The 17,228-nt window shown below is 43.7% G+C and overlaps 1 protein-coding gene across 1 annotated transcript in view; it reads right to left on the reverse strand.

Moving 5' to 3' along the window:
- Positions 1–17,228, reverse strand: part of Skap1 (src kinase associated phosphoprotein 1) — a 271,966-nt gene that overhangs the window by 14,147 nt on the left and 240,591 nt on the right. The window contains exon 11 of the mRNA XM_042674137.1: positions 14,455–14,555. Coding sequence (XP_042530071.1) covers positions 14,455–14,555 — 101 coding nt within the window. The remainder of the gene's footprint in view (positions 1–14,454; positions 14,556–17,228) is intronic.

The raw sequence follows: 17,228 nt of genomic DNA on the forward strand, positions 1-17,228 counted from the left end.
ACACACACACAGACACACACACGCACACAGAGGAAACAACAACAACAAAAAAGAAAGGACAAAGGGAAGGTAAACACTACCATTGGGAGAAAGCAAGGTGCCAAATGCACAATTGAGGAACAATAGAGACAGCATCATTTCAGAGCTGATAGAATTGTGATGCCATGTGAGACGGGTGTATTAATATGTATTCCATAAACTGCGCAGCTCGCAGCTCTGCAACCGCTCTGTTTTGCTCTGACCGCAGTACCAGCCTCAGGCACCACAACACAATTTGGAAACAATGTGACGGAAATGTTTAATCTGCTCGGCCCATCTGTGCTGCGTATTTCTCCAGATCTCCCTGAGAGAGGCGCCTTGAATCTCCACATTGCCTTTAATATTCTCCTAAATCACCTCCCCACTGCTCTTCAAGGGCCATTGCTACAATATCACAGGTTCATCTAAAGTGCAATGGGGAGGGGGGTTGCGGGGAGGGGGAGGCGCAGGCTGGGAGATTTTTTTATTTTAAAATAATTTCCAGAGATCGTCTTTTCCGCTCTCTTTAAAAAAAAAAAAAGAAAGAAAGAAGAGGAGGAAGAAGAAAAGTTATTCTACGGTTGCTGTAAGGTTATTGAGGTTGTTTGGGGGGCAAAACAGGGTAGGGTAGAGTGCAATCATTCTCCAAAGAATTATTTTTATTAATCTTGATTCTCTCAATTGGACATGGGAGGGGCGAGCAGCTGCTGCCTCTCTCTCTTTTTTCTCACACTTGCTGGGACAAGGTCCTCAGTAGAAGCCGGCGATCTCTCCTTTATGTTCATGGCTTCCAGTGCCTGCTCCGTTCTTCCCAGGGCCCAAAAGCTGACCCTGCCCTGGCTCTCACAAAGCCATCCTCCTCAGGACAAATATACATTTAGTCCCTGGCCAACAGGCCCTCCTCAGAAAAGGACACTGCTTACATTTGTAATTTTACCTTCCACCCTGAGATTTCTCTCTTGACGTGCCAGTGTTGGGAATGGAGATTTCTTGAGCCTTTCCGCACTTGATTTGACCAGATTCTGCTTATTTGGGACAAGAATGTGGGAAACTAGTGTGGGGGGTTTCGAAGAAAGAGGGGCTGACAAGTTGCCCTGTTTCAGACCCTTAGATAAATGGGAAAGAGTTGCACATCACCAAGAAAATTAGGATTCCTTTTGCTTTGTGAATTAAAGAAATGAATAATTTAATCCTCAAGATTGTTCCGGAGAGGGAAGGGCAACGGTCCCAGTTGCCGAGCCCTACAGCCTGGCGGTGTGTTACATCATCTGCACACATAGGCGTTTCCATGACAACAGCTTATAGCTTCATTTCCTGGATCCCTCTAGGGGGTGTCACAGCCAGATCCACCTGCTTTTCACCCTACCCTCGGTGGGGTCATGGTAAGGTCGCCAGAATAAATGAACGCGGGTACTAATGATCTGTTTACTGCTGTTTATGCTCTGTGTGTGTGTCAGGGGCATGCACATTTAGAGAGCTCATTATGGTTGCAATTAGAATGCACCATCGCTAGATATTTAACTCCTTTTTCTTTTAAATTAGCATTTTAATAACATTCTTTGAGCAGAGAAACAAAATGACCATTTTTCACGGACAAACTTCTAGCTGTAGGTGCAACTTTAATGGCAAAGTTGTGAAGGGGAAAGGAAGGAGAGGGGGGGGAAAGGCCATTTTTACTACTTTCACCCTCCTCCTTACCAAAAGGATATTTTTATTTGCTTTCTAACACACTCAATTTCCTAAATTTGTTTTGAATCCAATTATTTTGGGTGGTTTAAAGCACCATACTCTTGTTGGACGGAAATTAGCAGCGATTGAAATTAACTTTTTATGTGACCTGTGAAAGGGGCTAAAATAATTACAAATGTGTAGAAGAAATCCTCTCTCCAAAAAGATCCCAGCTGAGGGACTGGGCTGTGACCCAATGATACCATTATAAAAATATCTTTATATTGCAACCACAAGGGCTTAGTGGTTTTTTTTTTTTTCCTTTAAAAAAGGCGATTGCATCGATTGTTCCTGTTTTATAATTCTTAGGATTCTTTTTTTCAGTGATGACAAATAGAAGCCTGTCACTATAAACAGGATAAATAAGAAGCAGAAAGAAAGCAACAGCGTTGTTTCCCACTTCAAAATGGTCAGATCTAGAAACGTCAAAAAATAAAATAACCACCACCAACAGGACAGTTGGAACAGGAAAAAGGTATAGTTGGTCAGAATGTTCTTGGAGCGTTACCTTTTAGGAAACAGCCACTACCTTTTTCTAGGTGTTCCTAGCATGCTCTGTTGGTGTAAAGTCCAGTGAAAAATAACAATTTGAATGTTTCGATTATCTATCCCAGTCCATTCCATTTTCGTTATTTATTTCCTCTAAATCGGGACCTTGCTGAACATAATTCTGCAGACAAGGAGGTGGATGAGACAGTCAGTGTGAACGAGGAGATAGATGGTGGGTGCGGGTAAGATAGATGCTATGCGTTTATGAAAAGAAGCAGTTTGTCTGCATGTGAACATCCACAAAATAGGGCGAGCAAACGTGTAAACCATAAGCGGTATTTATAGACAGAGGGGGGGAAAAGGTGCGAGGAGGATTGTGTGGGAACAGGCACAGAGAGCCTGAATCGGGTTGCCTTTTCCTATACTACTAGAATCCATGTCCAAGTTCCGCCTAAGAAGTCCCAGGCTTGCTGTGGCTCCGGTGAACCGCACAAGCCTTTCCATGACAACAGACAGATTTCACAGCCAGAAGACTTGGGAGGTCAATAGTTGAAAAGCAAGAGTTAAGAAAGAGAGATCTTTACCCACAACAAAACAATCCCACTAACCCTCTCCGCCCCCCCACCCCAGTACCCGGGTCCTCCAACCTCACAAAGATAGAAGGAAGAAAAATATTTAAAGACGCAGCTGGGAAATTTTTTTTTTTTAAAAGGAACCTTCCTAAAAATGCGAGTTTAAAATGTTGATGCTCTTGCCTTTGCCTAGTTGCACCTTAGAATCTGCCATTTCATAAATAAAATACGGATGCCATAGACTATAATTTGGTGATAGCTACCCCAGGACATATCTAGATGCACTTCTGTTATTTTAATTAAATACTGCATTATGGCTTGTGACAACTACATAAGCTATAGCGTAAATGAATTCAGAATTAAAGTGTTACTTAGGCATCCAGTAATTTTTGCTTCATTCCTCAGTTTTACAAAGCAAATAGCTATAAAATCAAGACGTTTGTTCATTTACAGATGGAGTAGGATTGTTGTTGCTGGATTTTTTTTTTCTTCGTCTCCTTAATCCTCATGCACAAAATAGAAGACAGCTCAGAAACCTGGCTCCTGACACTCTTAGCTTATGAGCCACATAAAGAAAAACACATCCTCTTGACTATAATGTGAAATGCTGAATATTAATTGCTGGTATTATGCTTATCTTTCCAGCCGGGTTCTGTCTTTTAACAATTATTCTGATATGGGCTGCAATCTTATTTTGCCAGGATTTTTTTTTCCTCTTTGGTTTAATAGTTAGAAACCTTTTTCATTTGATTTTATTAAAACAGAATCATAAAGTTCATAATGCTTTATGGAAGTTTTTAGAATTTGAAACTCTTCCCAAATATGCAATAGTAATAGGAACAGAGAAACCACTGGATGTCTTTGCTAAAAAGAGGAAACAAGTTTATGCATTTAAAAGAAAAATAAGACAGGTGCTGGTGGTTCATGCCTGTAATTTTAACCACTTAGGGGGATGAGATCTGAGGATCAAGGTTTGAAGCCAGCCTGGGAAAGAAAGTCTGTGAGACTCTTATCTCCAATTAACTACCAAAAAGCTGGAAGTGGAGTTTGGCTCAAGTGCTAGGGAAAAAGTTCAGGGGCAGCCCCCAGGCCCTGAGTTCAAGCCCTAGAACTGACACACACACACACACACAAGAATTGTTTTCAATTTAGCCACATTCATGTTTTCTTGGTGCAACTGGAGCTACAATTTGATTGAATTCATTGGTTAACTTAAATGTTACTTTATTAGCAAACATGAGAAAAGTTCAGCACATTCTCCTCTACCAGGCATAGATTTTCACTTAAAATTAGTATATTACAGCAAAAGGATGTTTTTGGTTCAGTCTGAGGACTTAATTATATCTTTAATGTGTCCTACATCAAGATGAAAATTTTTTAAAAAGCAAGTTTTCTGAAATCATTGTCTATAATGTCTAGCCTGAGAATCAATATGGTCTTTTTATTAGCCTTAAGTACCGTATGTCTGTGAGTGCCTTCGAATTCCAGCTATGTTCTAATCAATTACCCTAACCCGGCCCTCCACCCCAACACATCTTAAAACTTGCATAGAAATTACTGCCCTGTGTTTTTGAGATGAGGTTATCATTTGTTCCAATATTTGGCAAGTTTGGTTGGAGAGCGGAATCCATTTAATTCTAAGAGACCTTGGCAGGAGAGGTTTGGGAAGGCTGAGTTCTTTTTGAGAAAATAATTACACGGAAACAAAGCTTTCTCGACTCCTTTTAAATAGGGCATGTCGCTGAAATGTCATCCAGCCTCTTTGGCAGATTAGTGAGGAGTTTATTACTAAATCTCTGTCTCATAAACGTGCAGTTGACTCTGGAGGAGCTGCTTGGTATAATACTGGCGGTGGGGAAATGGAAGAAATGTCACAGTTAAAGACACAAATTTTCTTCGTAATATATTCGTATGGAAACCTCTGAATCCAATACTACATGGGCATATCTAATAAATTCACAATATTTCAGTCTCAACAGCCTTCACCGGTTAGTTTTAAAGATTTATGTGGTAAAAAATTACTCAGTGATGAATATGGTTTATTCTGTGCAGTATTGGAGGTATAAGGAATTAAACTGCCGCCTTTAACAGTGAATTTATTATTACCTCTGTCAAAAGACGAAGCCTTTAACAGCATTTGTTATAAATTCACTGCAAAAATAAATGGCTGGAATTTTTTTTTTTTTTAACACTGGGAGTTTGTAAAGCATCCGGTGATTCTGAGCATTAACCTAACCCTGTCATGGCTTAGGTGGTTCTAGATAAACATATCTGTCTGGGTCTTGGAATGAATTATTTGGCTGTGGGTCTCTCCACCTGATTGAAGTGTAGAGGTCCTGTTGAAGACCACCGCTTCAGAATAAGGGGATAGAAGAAGAAAATGCCAGTTGTAATTCTTTTTTAATGATGTTTCGAATAAATAGCCAGAATTCACAGGTAGGGTTGTGGTGCCATTGGGCCCCTTGTTAGTTGGTTACCAAGCATGCATATGCACGCAGGCGTAAACACCCTCCTCTCCCTTTTGTCCTCTCTTGGAATGGGTGTCCCCTCATTTATAAAAATTACCTGGAAGGAATGAGGCTGCCAGGGTTTGTTCTAGACGATTGGTTCCTGTCTGGGGGAAAGGAATGGCCTCTACTGAATCTGACCGGTGTATGACCGTTGCCTTGCAGCTGACCCCGCGCCACTGCATCCTCTAACACTATCGCCTCCCCTAGGGGTTATTAATGAGAGAAACCACCACCACCATCATCATCTTCGTCAGCACGGCACAGTGTTGACCTGCTTGTTAACATGAGATGGGGGTGGTGGGGACAGCTTCTGTTTCTCTTCTGAACCATCATAAATAAGAAACAAAGATATTTTCCAATGGTATTTCCCGCATCCCCCCCCCCCCCCCCGCCCCCATCTGCCCCTTTTGGTGAGGTCAGAGGTGAATAATAGCTCTTTGACAGCCATGGATCAGTTTCATCTTACAGTTTGGGCAATCTGTGCTCCAGGCCTATATTTCCCCCACTTACTGCCCCAAATTACCTCCCAAATACTCCCTACCCATCCCCCCACTCTGCTAAGCAGAAGGTCTGGTGCCTGAGGAAGTCCTGAATGGACACTAGATGTCACCAAACACCTCCTTTCCCTCAGAGCCCTGAAAACTTAAAAAAATAAATAAAAAATAAACTTTCCTTCATTTAAAGCAATTGAAGGACTTAACGTATCTATTTTTATGAGGGCGGTTGTCACATTCTACTAAGCATACTTAAAAGAGGAAGTATATTCCTACATTAAGATTTTTTTTTTTCAATATACAAATCTTTTGTAGAGGATGGGGTCAAGGGAGGGGAAAGGTCCATATTCTTAAATAGTCCTCTGAGGGCTTATGTAGGGAGAAAACTGGGTTTAAAAATTCCATTGTAGCCGGGCAGTGGTGGCTCACAACTGTAATTCTAGCTACTCAGGAGGCTGAGATCTGAGGATCATGGTTCAAAGCCAGCCTAGGCAGTAAAGTCCATGAGATTCTTTATCTCCAATGAACCACCAGAAAAATGGAAGTGGAGCTGTGGCTCAAAGTGGTAGAGCACTAGCCTTGAGCGAAAGAGATCAGGGACAGTGCCCAGGCCCTGAGTTCAAGCCCCATGGAACAAACAAACAAACAAATAAAAAAAATCTTACTGTAGCAAACATTGTAATGCTAACATTATCCAGGTGTGCTAGGAAGGCCCTGCTATATTCAGATGACTGGACACTGGGTTTGGAGCAGGATAAGTCTGAGTTTAAGCAATTTCCCTTCATATGACCTCCATTGGTGTCTATATGAGGCTCATGGCCATTTGAGAGCACCTTGTATTCTATGGTAAACTGGACCTTGTTTGTAAGGAAAGTTTGCATCAGTGGAAAGTCTGATTTGCTTGGGTCATGGAATACTTTCGCACTCTACTAAGCCATCAGGTAAGTATCAACTGTAAGTGGTACCCAACTTGATGCTGTAGAACTGAGTACCATGGAAACGAGGCACTAAACAAAGCCTCAGAGGATCCTAGAATCATTTCATGAAAGACACACTTGGGCTCAACAGATGAGTCCTCCTCTATCAGTGCTCTGTAAACTCATGCGGGGACCTCTTCTTTCCAGTCCATTGAGAAAGACTTCCTGTTTTTTAAATTTTTTTCATTTGTTTGTTTTTCCCTTCTCCTTTATTTGCATTTATCAGTTCGACAGCTCACATTCCTACCATAAATTGAATAAACAGGAGGCTTACTTTTCCAGTGGGCAATTATTTAAGAGTTATCTCAAATAGTGGGAGAAATACTTTTGTTATTTAGAAAGCGGTGTTCTCCTAGGGAGAGACTAGAAAGCAGGAAGTCTGGTTCAACTTCCTTTCTTCCTTCCTTCCTTCCTTCCTTCCTTCCTTCCTTCCTTCCTTCCTTCCTTCCTTCCTTCCTTCCTTCCTTCCTTCCTCCCTCTTTCTCTCTCTCTTTTATTTGGTGGTAGCACTGGAGCTTGAACTCATGGCCTGGCACTGTTCCTTCTATTATTTGAGTCATAGTTCTACCACTTATGGCTTTTTAGTAGTTAATTAGAGGTAAGAGTCTCATGGACCTTCCAGCTCAGGCTGCACTTGAACTATGATCCTCAGACCTGAGCCTCCTGAGTAGCAAGGATTACAGGTGTAAACCATGGGTGCCTGGCTCCAAATACAAGTTTCATGCCTCTCAATCTCCTACTTAGAAAGTGACCCTGGTGGTGCTAGTCCACAGGCCTCGTGTGCCACAGATATAAGGAACAAAGCCAGGGCTCAGTGAGTTTGCATGGAGGGTGATTCAGCTCCTGCCCTGTCATGCCTGGTGCCCAGGCTGAATGGATTTTTGGAGTACACCTGTTGTTGAATTCCTGCCAAGTACTGATGGTCACTAACCCCCAAATTACTCCCCTCCCCCGCACCGCTGTTGATGTTTGAAATGTCAGACAGGACTGAGCAGCAGCCGGTGTGTATTTCAAACACAGCAGATGGATTTTTATATGAGCTCCTATTTCATGTTCAGGCAGAGCGACCGCCACACTAAAACCACAGCTTCGGCGCTGCCGAGTTTGCTTCTGTGAGATTAATTCTGTGAAATTAATTGGGACAAGATTGAAAAGGAAATTAAAATGCAGCTGAGTGAACAGGCCTTTCAAACACCTTTCCCCCCCCCCCCCCCTGCTCTATTCAAACTTGAATTCTGCGGTGGTCCCTGGCATCGTGGGAAGTCATTTATGAGAGGCAGGCTCTCCGGAACCATCGGTTTCATATGACAAGACCTGCACCAGCCTCACAATCTGGAGTCACTGAAGAGTGCTAAGCACCCCACTGTGGCCTGAGCTGTGGCCTGGCTCCTGCTCTAGGGAGGAAGAAGCAGCAGCAGCTTAGTCTCTTACCAGGAAAAAAAAAAAAAAAAAGCTGTTCAGAATTATGTAGGTCTAAAGAGAAAAGCAGCGATGCTCAGATCTGCTTCCTTATTAAAAAATCTCCCGTTAATATATTTTAGGACTCGAATTGGAAGCCAGTGAATTAAGTGGGAATGAAGCTGCATGGGGCCCAGGAATGGACGGATGTGTTGCAGGAGGGCGGCGGGGGGCCCCTCTGCTGACTCTGCTCTGATTCCTGTTTTGGAGTTTGGATATGTGGCACTGGCCTCTCCTGCAAGGGGAGTTGGGAAACCAGATCAGACATCAGTGATGAAACTCCCAGAACAGGAAAGATACTGTAGGTTTTCATGAAGGGCTCTTCACTGGGGAATGCTCTACATCCAAGTCAGAGCTTTTAATGCTCTTAGAAGAATCTGTATGAAGGGCTGGGAACATGGCTTAGTGATAGAGTGCTTGCCTAGCATGCATGAAGCCCTGGGTTTGATTCCTTAGTATCACACAAACAGAAACAGCCCGAAGTGGTGCTGAGTGCTAACTTTGAGCAAAAAAGAAGCCCAAGGACGGTGCCCAGACCCTCCAAGCCCCAGGACTGGCAAAATCAATTAATTAATTAAAATAAAAGAATCTGTTCTTGGTATGTGGACTATTCCCCACTCACTCTACCCACCTCTCTCACCTCAATTCACCATAATTTATTGAACACTGAGTATGAATCCACTGCTCCAAAAGGCTTATTTTATTTTATTGGTGTGGATTATACTAATTTCCATTTCTTTTTTTTTTTTTTTTTGTCAGTCGTGGGGCTTGAACTCTGGGCCTGGGCGCTGTCCCTCAGCTCTTCAGCTCAAGGCGAGCGCTCTACCACTTGAGCTACAGCACCACTTCCGGTTTTCTGCTGGTTTATTGGAGATAGGAGTCTCACGGTCTCTCCTGCCCGGGCTGGCTTTGAACCGCGATTCTCAGATCTCAGCCTCCTGAGTAGCTAGGATTACAGGCGTGAGCCACCAGCGCCCGGCCTAATTTCCATTTCTTGGGTACCACATACTTCACACAAAATTTCTGATGGAAGAAGTCTGACTGGAAACTATCCTGATTTTTATAGCTGAGTAAATGGAAGATTAGTAAACTTAAGTGATTTTTTTTTCTTCCCTGGAGAGGGGGGGTGTCACACGAATAATCCAGATGTTGTTACTTGTTTCCTTGAGAACAAGACAGGCAATGGGCTTTTGGTTGGGGTGCATTGTTCTTGCTCCGTCATTTATTTCTTTCAAATAAAAGATTCATCTCTCTCCTTTGGGGACCATTCATGCCCAGGGCAAGATGCAATGATCCCCCTAAAGATGGTTAGGACTCTAGGATTCAAGATGAGCTCATACCTGTGTGTCTGTAAGGGCCCACGAGTAAAGCTGACTTCTTTCCCTTCCTGCCTGCTCAACCCTGCTTCCTCACGCAGAGGCCTTCCTTCCTCCAGCCCCATTTCCCCTAGACAACATCTCTTTTCAAGGGAACAGGGATTTCACTTAGTGGTGAGGCCCTGGGTTATCTCCTTCACAACACACACACACACACACACACACACACACACACACACACACACACACACACACACACACACTAAAACAGTTGTATCTGAGGGTTGAAGATAAAATAGCTGGTATTTTGAAATTTTTGTTGCCGATTTGTTTTTAAACTGAGCACTTAATTAAAGTGAATATATAGCTAGGCGTGGGACTTTACTGGTTTGGCAGTCAGGCCCACACGCTTACCACAGGAATGTCTGAGGTGGAACCTTAGATCTATGCTATCTGGCACAACTCCTTGTCTTACAGGAGAGGAAATAAGGCCAGGTAAGGTGAACTGTGTAGTGGCATCTTGCCTTTCTCAGGGAAACAGACACGCCCAGCTTTCTAAACAGAGGCCTAACTAGCTTGGCAAAGGTTCTCTGGCCAGAGAGAAAAGAAACATGGAACCTCCCTTCCTTTTTCTCTTTCCTTTCCTCCCTCCCTCCCTCCCTCCTTCCCTCCCTCCCTCCTTTCCTTCCTTCCCTCCTTCCTTCCTTCCTTCCTTTCTTCCTTCCTTTCTTCCTTCCCTCCCTCCCCCCCTCCCTTTCTCGCTTCCTCTCTCTCTCTCTTTCTTTCTTTCTCCTTCCTTCCTTTCTTTCCTTCCTTTCCTCCCTCCCTCCCCCTCCCTTTCTTGCTCCCTCTCTTTCTTTCTTTTTCCTTCATTCCTTTCTTTCTTTCTTTCTTTCTTTCCCTCTCTCTCTCCCTTCCTTCCTTCCTTCCTTTCTTTCTTTCCCTCTCTCTCTCCCTTCCCTTCCTTCCTTCCTTCCTTCCCTTCTTTCTTTCTTTCTTTCTTTCGATCTAAGGCTTGAACTCAGAGCCTGGGTTCTGTTCCTGAGCTTTTTTGCTCAATGCTAGTGTTCTATCACTTGAGCCACAGCTCCATTTCCAGCTTTTTGGTGGTGCATGGGAGATAAGAGACTCACAGACTTTCCTGCCCAGAATGGCTTTGAACTGCCATCCTCAGATCTCAGCCTCCTGAGTAGCTAGGATTACAGGCATGAGCCACCAGCACCTGGAGGACCTTTCTAGATAGATAACTTGAGTTTGTTCTGCCCCTCCAGATGTGAGAGGCAGGCGGCAGCTTTAACGAAGGAAGCCAGATGGGGCTAACGTGGAATAAATTTAGAATCCATATGAGAAACAATTCTGGAGGGCAGAAACAACTGGATTTCTAAATGGTAATGGAATCTCTTTTTTTCCCCCTTCTATCTGCTGAACTGGCTGGTTTGTACTTCATAGAGGAAGTCATTTTCACTTCCTTCTTGTCCAAGTACTCTGAGTAAGGTAACAGAATCCAGGTAAATCCAGTTTGAGAATCTTCTCAAGTCAATGTTAATTCGAGTGAAGCTTAAGAGAAAGATCTCTCGAACTATACAACTTCTCAACTCTTCCTGGAGGGAAGGAGGGTTCTGGTATGGTTTATGGTGGGAAAAAAATGGGATATTCTAATGGTAAGGGATAAAAATGGACTTGAACCTTCCAGAATAGCAGAGAAACAAGTTGATAGAATCAGGGCAGAAAGGTAGTTTCACTGAATTTAACTCTGGTATCGTTTCTTTTAGTAATGGAGGAGGGGAAGAGAGAGGGTTGTTGTTTTGTTTGTTTGTTTGGTTGGTTTTTGGTCAGTTGTGAGACTTGAACTCAGGGTCTGGACTCTGTCCCTGTGCTCTTTTTGCTCAAGGCTAGCACACTACCACTTGGAGCCGCAGCTCTACTTCCAGTTTTTTTTTTTTTTGGTCCGGTCGTGGGGCCTGAACTCTGGGCCTGGGCGCTGTCCCTCAGCTCTTCAGCTCAAGGCTAGTGCTCTACCACTTGAACCACAGCGCCACTTCCGGCTTTTTTCTTTTTGCTTATGTGGTGCTGAGGAATCGAACCCAGGGCCTTGAGCATGCAAGGCAAGCGCTCTACCACTGAGCCACCTTCCCAGCCCTCTACTTCCAGTTTTTGAGTGGTTAATTGGAGATAAGAGTCTCACGGGCACTTTTCGGCCCAGGCTGGCTTCAATCCACGATCCTCAGATCCGAGTCTCCAGAGTAGCTAGGATTACAGGTGTGAGCCACTGGCGCCCTGCTGAGAGGTTTCTTTCTTTCTTTCTTCTTCTTCTTTTTAAACAAGTGGGGTTGGTTCCTCTATATTCTTTGAGATTCTTCACAATACCTTAGCTTTGACCGGAGGAAAGGGACCCCCAGTGAGAAGCCATTAACAAAGGCAAAAGACATGCAAAACAAACAAAATATAATCAAGACTGAGAGAAGGCCAGCAGACAGCCAGCTCTGTTTTCTCCCTCCTGCTGCAGGCACCTCCAGACAATGTAAACAGTTAATTTGTTCACCTGCAGGCTCTGGGCAAACAGAGGCCTGGTCACACCTGAGTGAATAACTCGATTACCCTGTAATGCCAGTGTGGTAATGTACACAAATTCTATTACACGGCAAACCTTGCTTTCGGGCATTTGAAATACCAATCAGGCCAATGTCCACTCCCTTCTTTGCTTCCAATTTATTCTTGGTGTATTGGAGCTGCAAGGAAATGGCACGAGGGTGGTGCTGAGTTAGGGATCCAGGAGAAATCGCTAAAACATTTGCCATCTCATTCTGCAGGCTTGCAGGTCTCCCCCTCTCCTGAAAAGAGTTAGTTCTGAATGCAGTCCCTGTTTAAAGAGGCCTGATGTATTGGAAAGAGTGAACAGGACCTTGATCTGTTTCCTAAGGAGCTTATGGCATATTTCAAACCCAACCTAAACCAACCCTTGGCCTTTGTGGTAGCATCCGTCGAACAAATGGGAAATAATGGTTGACAACACAAAGACATTTTCTGTTTTTCTTCAAGGAATCAACATACTCAGCACTTAAACAACAAAGTGTTCAGGAGATAATGGCTCATGCCTATTAATTCTAGCTACTCAGGAGGCTGAGATCTGAGGATCACAGTTTGAAGCCAGCCTGGGCAAGAAACTCTTATCTCCAATTAACCACCAGAAAACTGAAAGTTGTGCTGTGGCTCAAAGTGGTAGAGTGCTAGCCTTGAGCTGAAGAGCTCAGGGACAGTACCCAGGCCCTGAGTTCAAGCTCCACAACTTGACCAAAAAAAAAAAAAAAGTGGACCTATTCACACACACACACACACACACACACACACACACACACACATACACACACACACACATATTAGATCTGGATTGGATACATAGAGAGGGACCTTTTTTTTTTTTCTTTCCTGTGCCAATACTGGGGCTTGAATTCAGGGCCTCACACTTTTGCTTGGCTTTTTCACTTAACACTGGCATTTTACCATTTGAGTCACACCCCAACTTCTGGCTTTTTGCCAGAAGTTTAATTCAAGATAAGAGTCTCCTGGACTTTTCTGCCCAGGATGGCTTTGAACCACAGACCTCAGATCTCATCCTCTTGAATGGTATGATTACAGAGGTGAATATCTAGAACTTGGTCGGGAGAGGCCTTTTCAATAAGTTCTTTTATGAACAGAACCTGTTTTCTTAGTCTGCCCTATACAATATGCGTGGCCTTTCTTTGCAAGGTTGATGCTTATGTCTCAAACTATAGGCCATAGGGGTTGAGAATTGTTTTCATATTAGTGACGGATTGGTAATAATATATTTTTTAAAACACTGTTCTTGGCCAGGCGCCGGTGGTTCATGCCTATAATCCTAGCTACTCAGGAGGCTGAGATTGTGGCTCAAAGCCAGCTTGGACAGGAAAGTCCTTGAGACTCTTACCTCCAATTAACCACTAGAAAACCCGAAGTGGAGCTGTGGTTCAAGGGATAGAGCCCTCTCCTTGAGCTGAAGAGTGTAGGGACAGCGCTCAAGCCCAGAGTTCAAGCCCCACGACCTACCAACCAACAAACAAACAAACAAAAAACCAAAAAAGAAAACAAAAAAACCCCACCGCTGTTCTTTTATGCTCAAGGGCACTGTTATGAGATGGTCACCTGAATCGAGGGGTTAACTTATGGCTGAGGAAAGAATAAAGTTGGCTGGCCTGTGTGTGATTGGGTTCACTATCTTGGCCTTATCAGCATTTGCTCAAACCAATTGAGGTAACTAACTTGGACTCCTCCCCCAGAGGTAATTATATTACAGTCTTGTTTATCTATAAATGAAATAAGCAGGCAGCTTACCTAGCCAGAATGTTTTCAGGAGTATTATATGGTGATAAATAATGTACATAGTGATGACCTTAAAGTATCACATCACATAGTCCTTGAAAAAGATCAGATCTTGATTATGCACACTCTTAGTCTTCTGTCAACTGAGTTTTTAAATTTGAAAATTGATTGTTATGGGGCCTGAACTCTGGGCCTGGGCGCTGTCCCTCAGCTCTTCAGCTCAAGGCTAGCACTCTACCACTTGAGCCACAGCACCACTTCCAGCTTTTTCTGCTTAATGTAGTGCTGGGGAATCAAACCCAGGGTTATGCATGCAAGGCAAGCACTCTACCACTGAGCCACCTTCCCAGATCCTGAAAATTGATTCTTGAATCTGAACTTTTTATTAAAGTTATCCCTAGCAATTACAAACAAATGGCAATTCATTCTATGTGTGTGGAAGATAGGTAATATGCATGCTGAAGTGTGCCAACCTCGAATTATTCTGGCATTGGAGAGTACACCACCAAGAGTGAGCAAATTGTGGGCACAAAGCCCATGCTGTATGTCCTTACCTTACTCAGAACACGGATGAGGTCACCTCGCTGGAAGGACAGTTCATCTGGCTGGTCACCATGGCAATCCCATAGGCCTTGATAATAACTGGCATAGTCCACTGATCAAAGAGAAGAGAAATCAAAGTTAAAAGAACTCCATCTTTTCCAAGGAGCCACATATTTGCTGCAAATGGAAACTAGGATTCTAATATGGCCCCTAGAAAACGTAAGGTTCAGGGGGTTTCCAGATGAGATACAGCCAAACTTTCAGCATGGGCAAAGGACTATGGGAGAAGGAGATCATTAACTAACATTAAATATTTACTGCTTACTCCTAATAGGAAGCCGTTCAACAATATGATGCTATATTTACTTATAAGTAAAAGAAAAGAAGCCAGGTATCTTTTAGTTGGTTTGTAAATAAATATCACAAAGATGTTTCCTACCAGACTTTAAAAAATTTTGGTGGTAGGGCTGGGAAGTTGGCTTAGTGGTAGAGCGCTTGCCTTGCATGCCTGAGGCCCTGGGTTCGATTCCTCAGCACCACATAAGCAAAAAGAAAAAAGCTGGAAGTGGCGCTGTGGCTCAAGTGGTAGAGTGCTAGCCTTGAGCTGAAGAGCTGAGGGACAGCGCTCAAGCCCAGAGTTCAGGCCCCACGACTGGACCCAAAAAAAAAAAAAAAAAAAAATTTTGGTGGTAGTGCTTGAACTTGGGGCCTGGGAACTGTCCCTGAGCTCTTTTGCTCAAGGCTCTACCATTTGAACCACAGCTTTACTTCTGGTTTTCTGATGGTTAATTGGTGATAAAGTGTCTTATGGCCTTTCCTGCCTGGGTTGGCTTTGAACCATGATCCTCAGATCTCAGCCTCCTGAGTAGCTAGGATTATAGGCGTGAGCTACTGGTGCCTGGCTCTACCAGACTTTTTTGCATCTAAAAAAAAAAAATCTAGTGCTAGCCGAGCATTGGTGGTTCATGAGATTTGAGGATAAGGGTTCAAATCCAGTCTAAGCAGGAAAGTCCATGAAATCATTTTTTTTTTCCATTGGTCATAGGGCTTGAACTCCCAGCCTGGGCACTATCTCTAAGCTCTTTTGTGCTCAAGGCTAGCACTCTACACTTTGGGCCTCAATGCCACTTCTGGTTTTCTGGTGGTTAATTGGAGATAAAAAGTGTCATGGAAGCCGGGCGCTGGTGGCTCACGCCTGTAATCCTAGCTACTCAGGAGGCTGAGATCTGAGGATCGCGGTTCAAAGCCAGCCCGGGCAGGAGAGACCGTGAGACTCCTATCTCCAATAAACCACCAGAAAACCGGAAGTGGCGCTGTAGCTCAAGTGGTAGAGTGCTCGCCTTGAGCTGAAGAGTTGAGGGACAGCGCCCAGGCCCAGAGTTCAAGCCCCACAACCGACAAAAAAAAAAAAAGTGTCATGGACATTCCTGCCTAGGCTGGCTTTGAACTGCCATCCTCAGATCTATCTCAGCCTCCTGAGTAGCTAAGATTTACAAGTGTGAGCTACCAGTGGCCGGCCATCTCCAATTACCACCAAACACGCAGAGTTGGAGCTAAGGCTCAAGTGATAGTGTGCTAGCCTTCCACATGATAGCACTCAGACACTGAGATCAAGCCCCGAGATGTGCACAAAGAAAATAAAAGAACTAAAACATCTACTGCCTTTTTCTCAATGATGCGTTTGAAGGAACAGATATCTCTGCTGATTTATTGGAGTGCCTGAGTCAGCCAGCATGCTTCTGCCTTACGACTCATATTTTGGCCTCCCCGGTCAAGTGGGAATTTGGTCCCAATACCTCCCTTCCAGGTCCTCCTATGAGGTAATCACTGATAAATACCAAAACCAATAGCTCAGTCTTTAAGTGAAACCATAGGGATGTCTCATCCATTATGACTAAATTCTGGGTGGGCTGGCCTTTTCCAGCACCGCATTTGTAGACCCTGAACATGTATGTACGCCAAGATTTATCTGCAAACCCCTGGGGAATGGAAACCAAAGTGATCGGCATTAAAAATGAAAGCCACTGAAGATGACACACCCAGCTTTACAAATACAGCAGAGATTTACTGGGCTTCTCAGCAAGACGAGATGGCACACAGGACAGCCATCGATTCTTAACAATGAAGAATTTGTATTGATCCTCTCCTACCCGGAAAGGTTAAATACTAGAGTACAAAATGGGAGAGGATCGGGGGATTTGAATGGCAGGCCAGCTTAATGCCCACTACACCAAAGATGTTCCCAGCTCTTCAGGACACTGTGTGAGAGCTGCAAGCCACCCACCTACCAACGGTGAAATGTAATTGATGGGATTCTGGGGTCCTATGTTCTAGCTCAATTTTATGCAATTAGAAAATTTTGTTATTATTAAGATGTTGTACAAAGGGGTTATAATTCCACAAGTCAGTTAATGGGTACAGTACTTTTGGACCATGGCATTCTTTCCTTGATTTTCTCCCTCTCTGTGATTTTTTTTTTTTAACTTGTGTGGCAGAAATAGGAGGATTATCGTTTTAGGCCAGCCTGAGCAAAAAGCTCAAGACTCTAGCTGAAAAACAAACTAAAAGCAAAAGGAGTGGGGGTAGGATGTTAGTTCAAGGCCAGCCTCGGCTACACAGTGAGCCTGTCTTAAAAACAAAACAAAACACCCCACCCTCCCCAAAGAACAAAAGCAGAAATAAAAACTTATGTGAGGGGGGGGGGGGGAGGGCAGAGGTAGAAACTCTATTCTATTAGTTCCTTCCCTTTTCTTCATTCGTTTGGCTCTTCATAGGCAGTGATGAT

Source organism: Dipodomys spectabilis, unplaced genomic scaffold, assembly GCF_019054845.1.
Source record: "Dipodomys spectabilis isolate Male_0828 unplaced genomic scaffold, ASM1905484v1 ptg000018l, whole genome shotgun sequence".
Lineage (NCBI taxonomy): Eukaryota > Metazoa > Chordata > Mammalia > Rodentia > Heteromyidae > Dipodomys > Dipodomys spectabilis.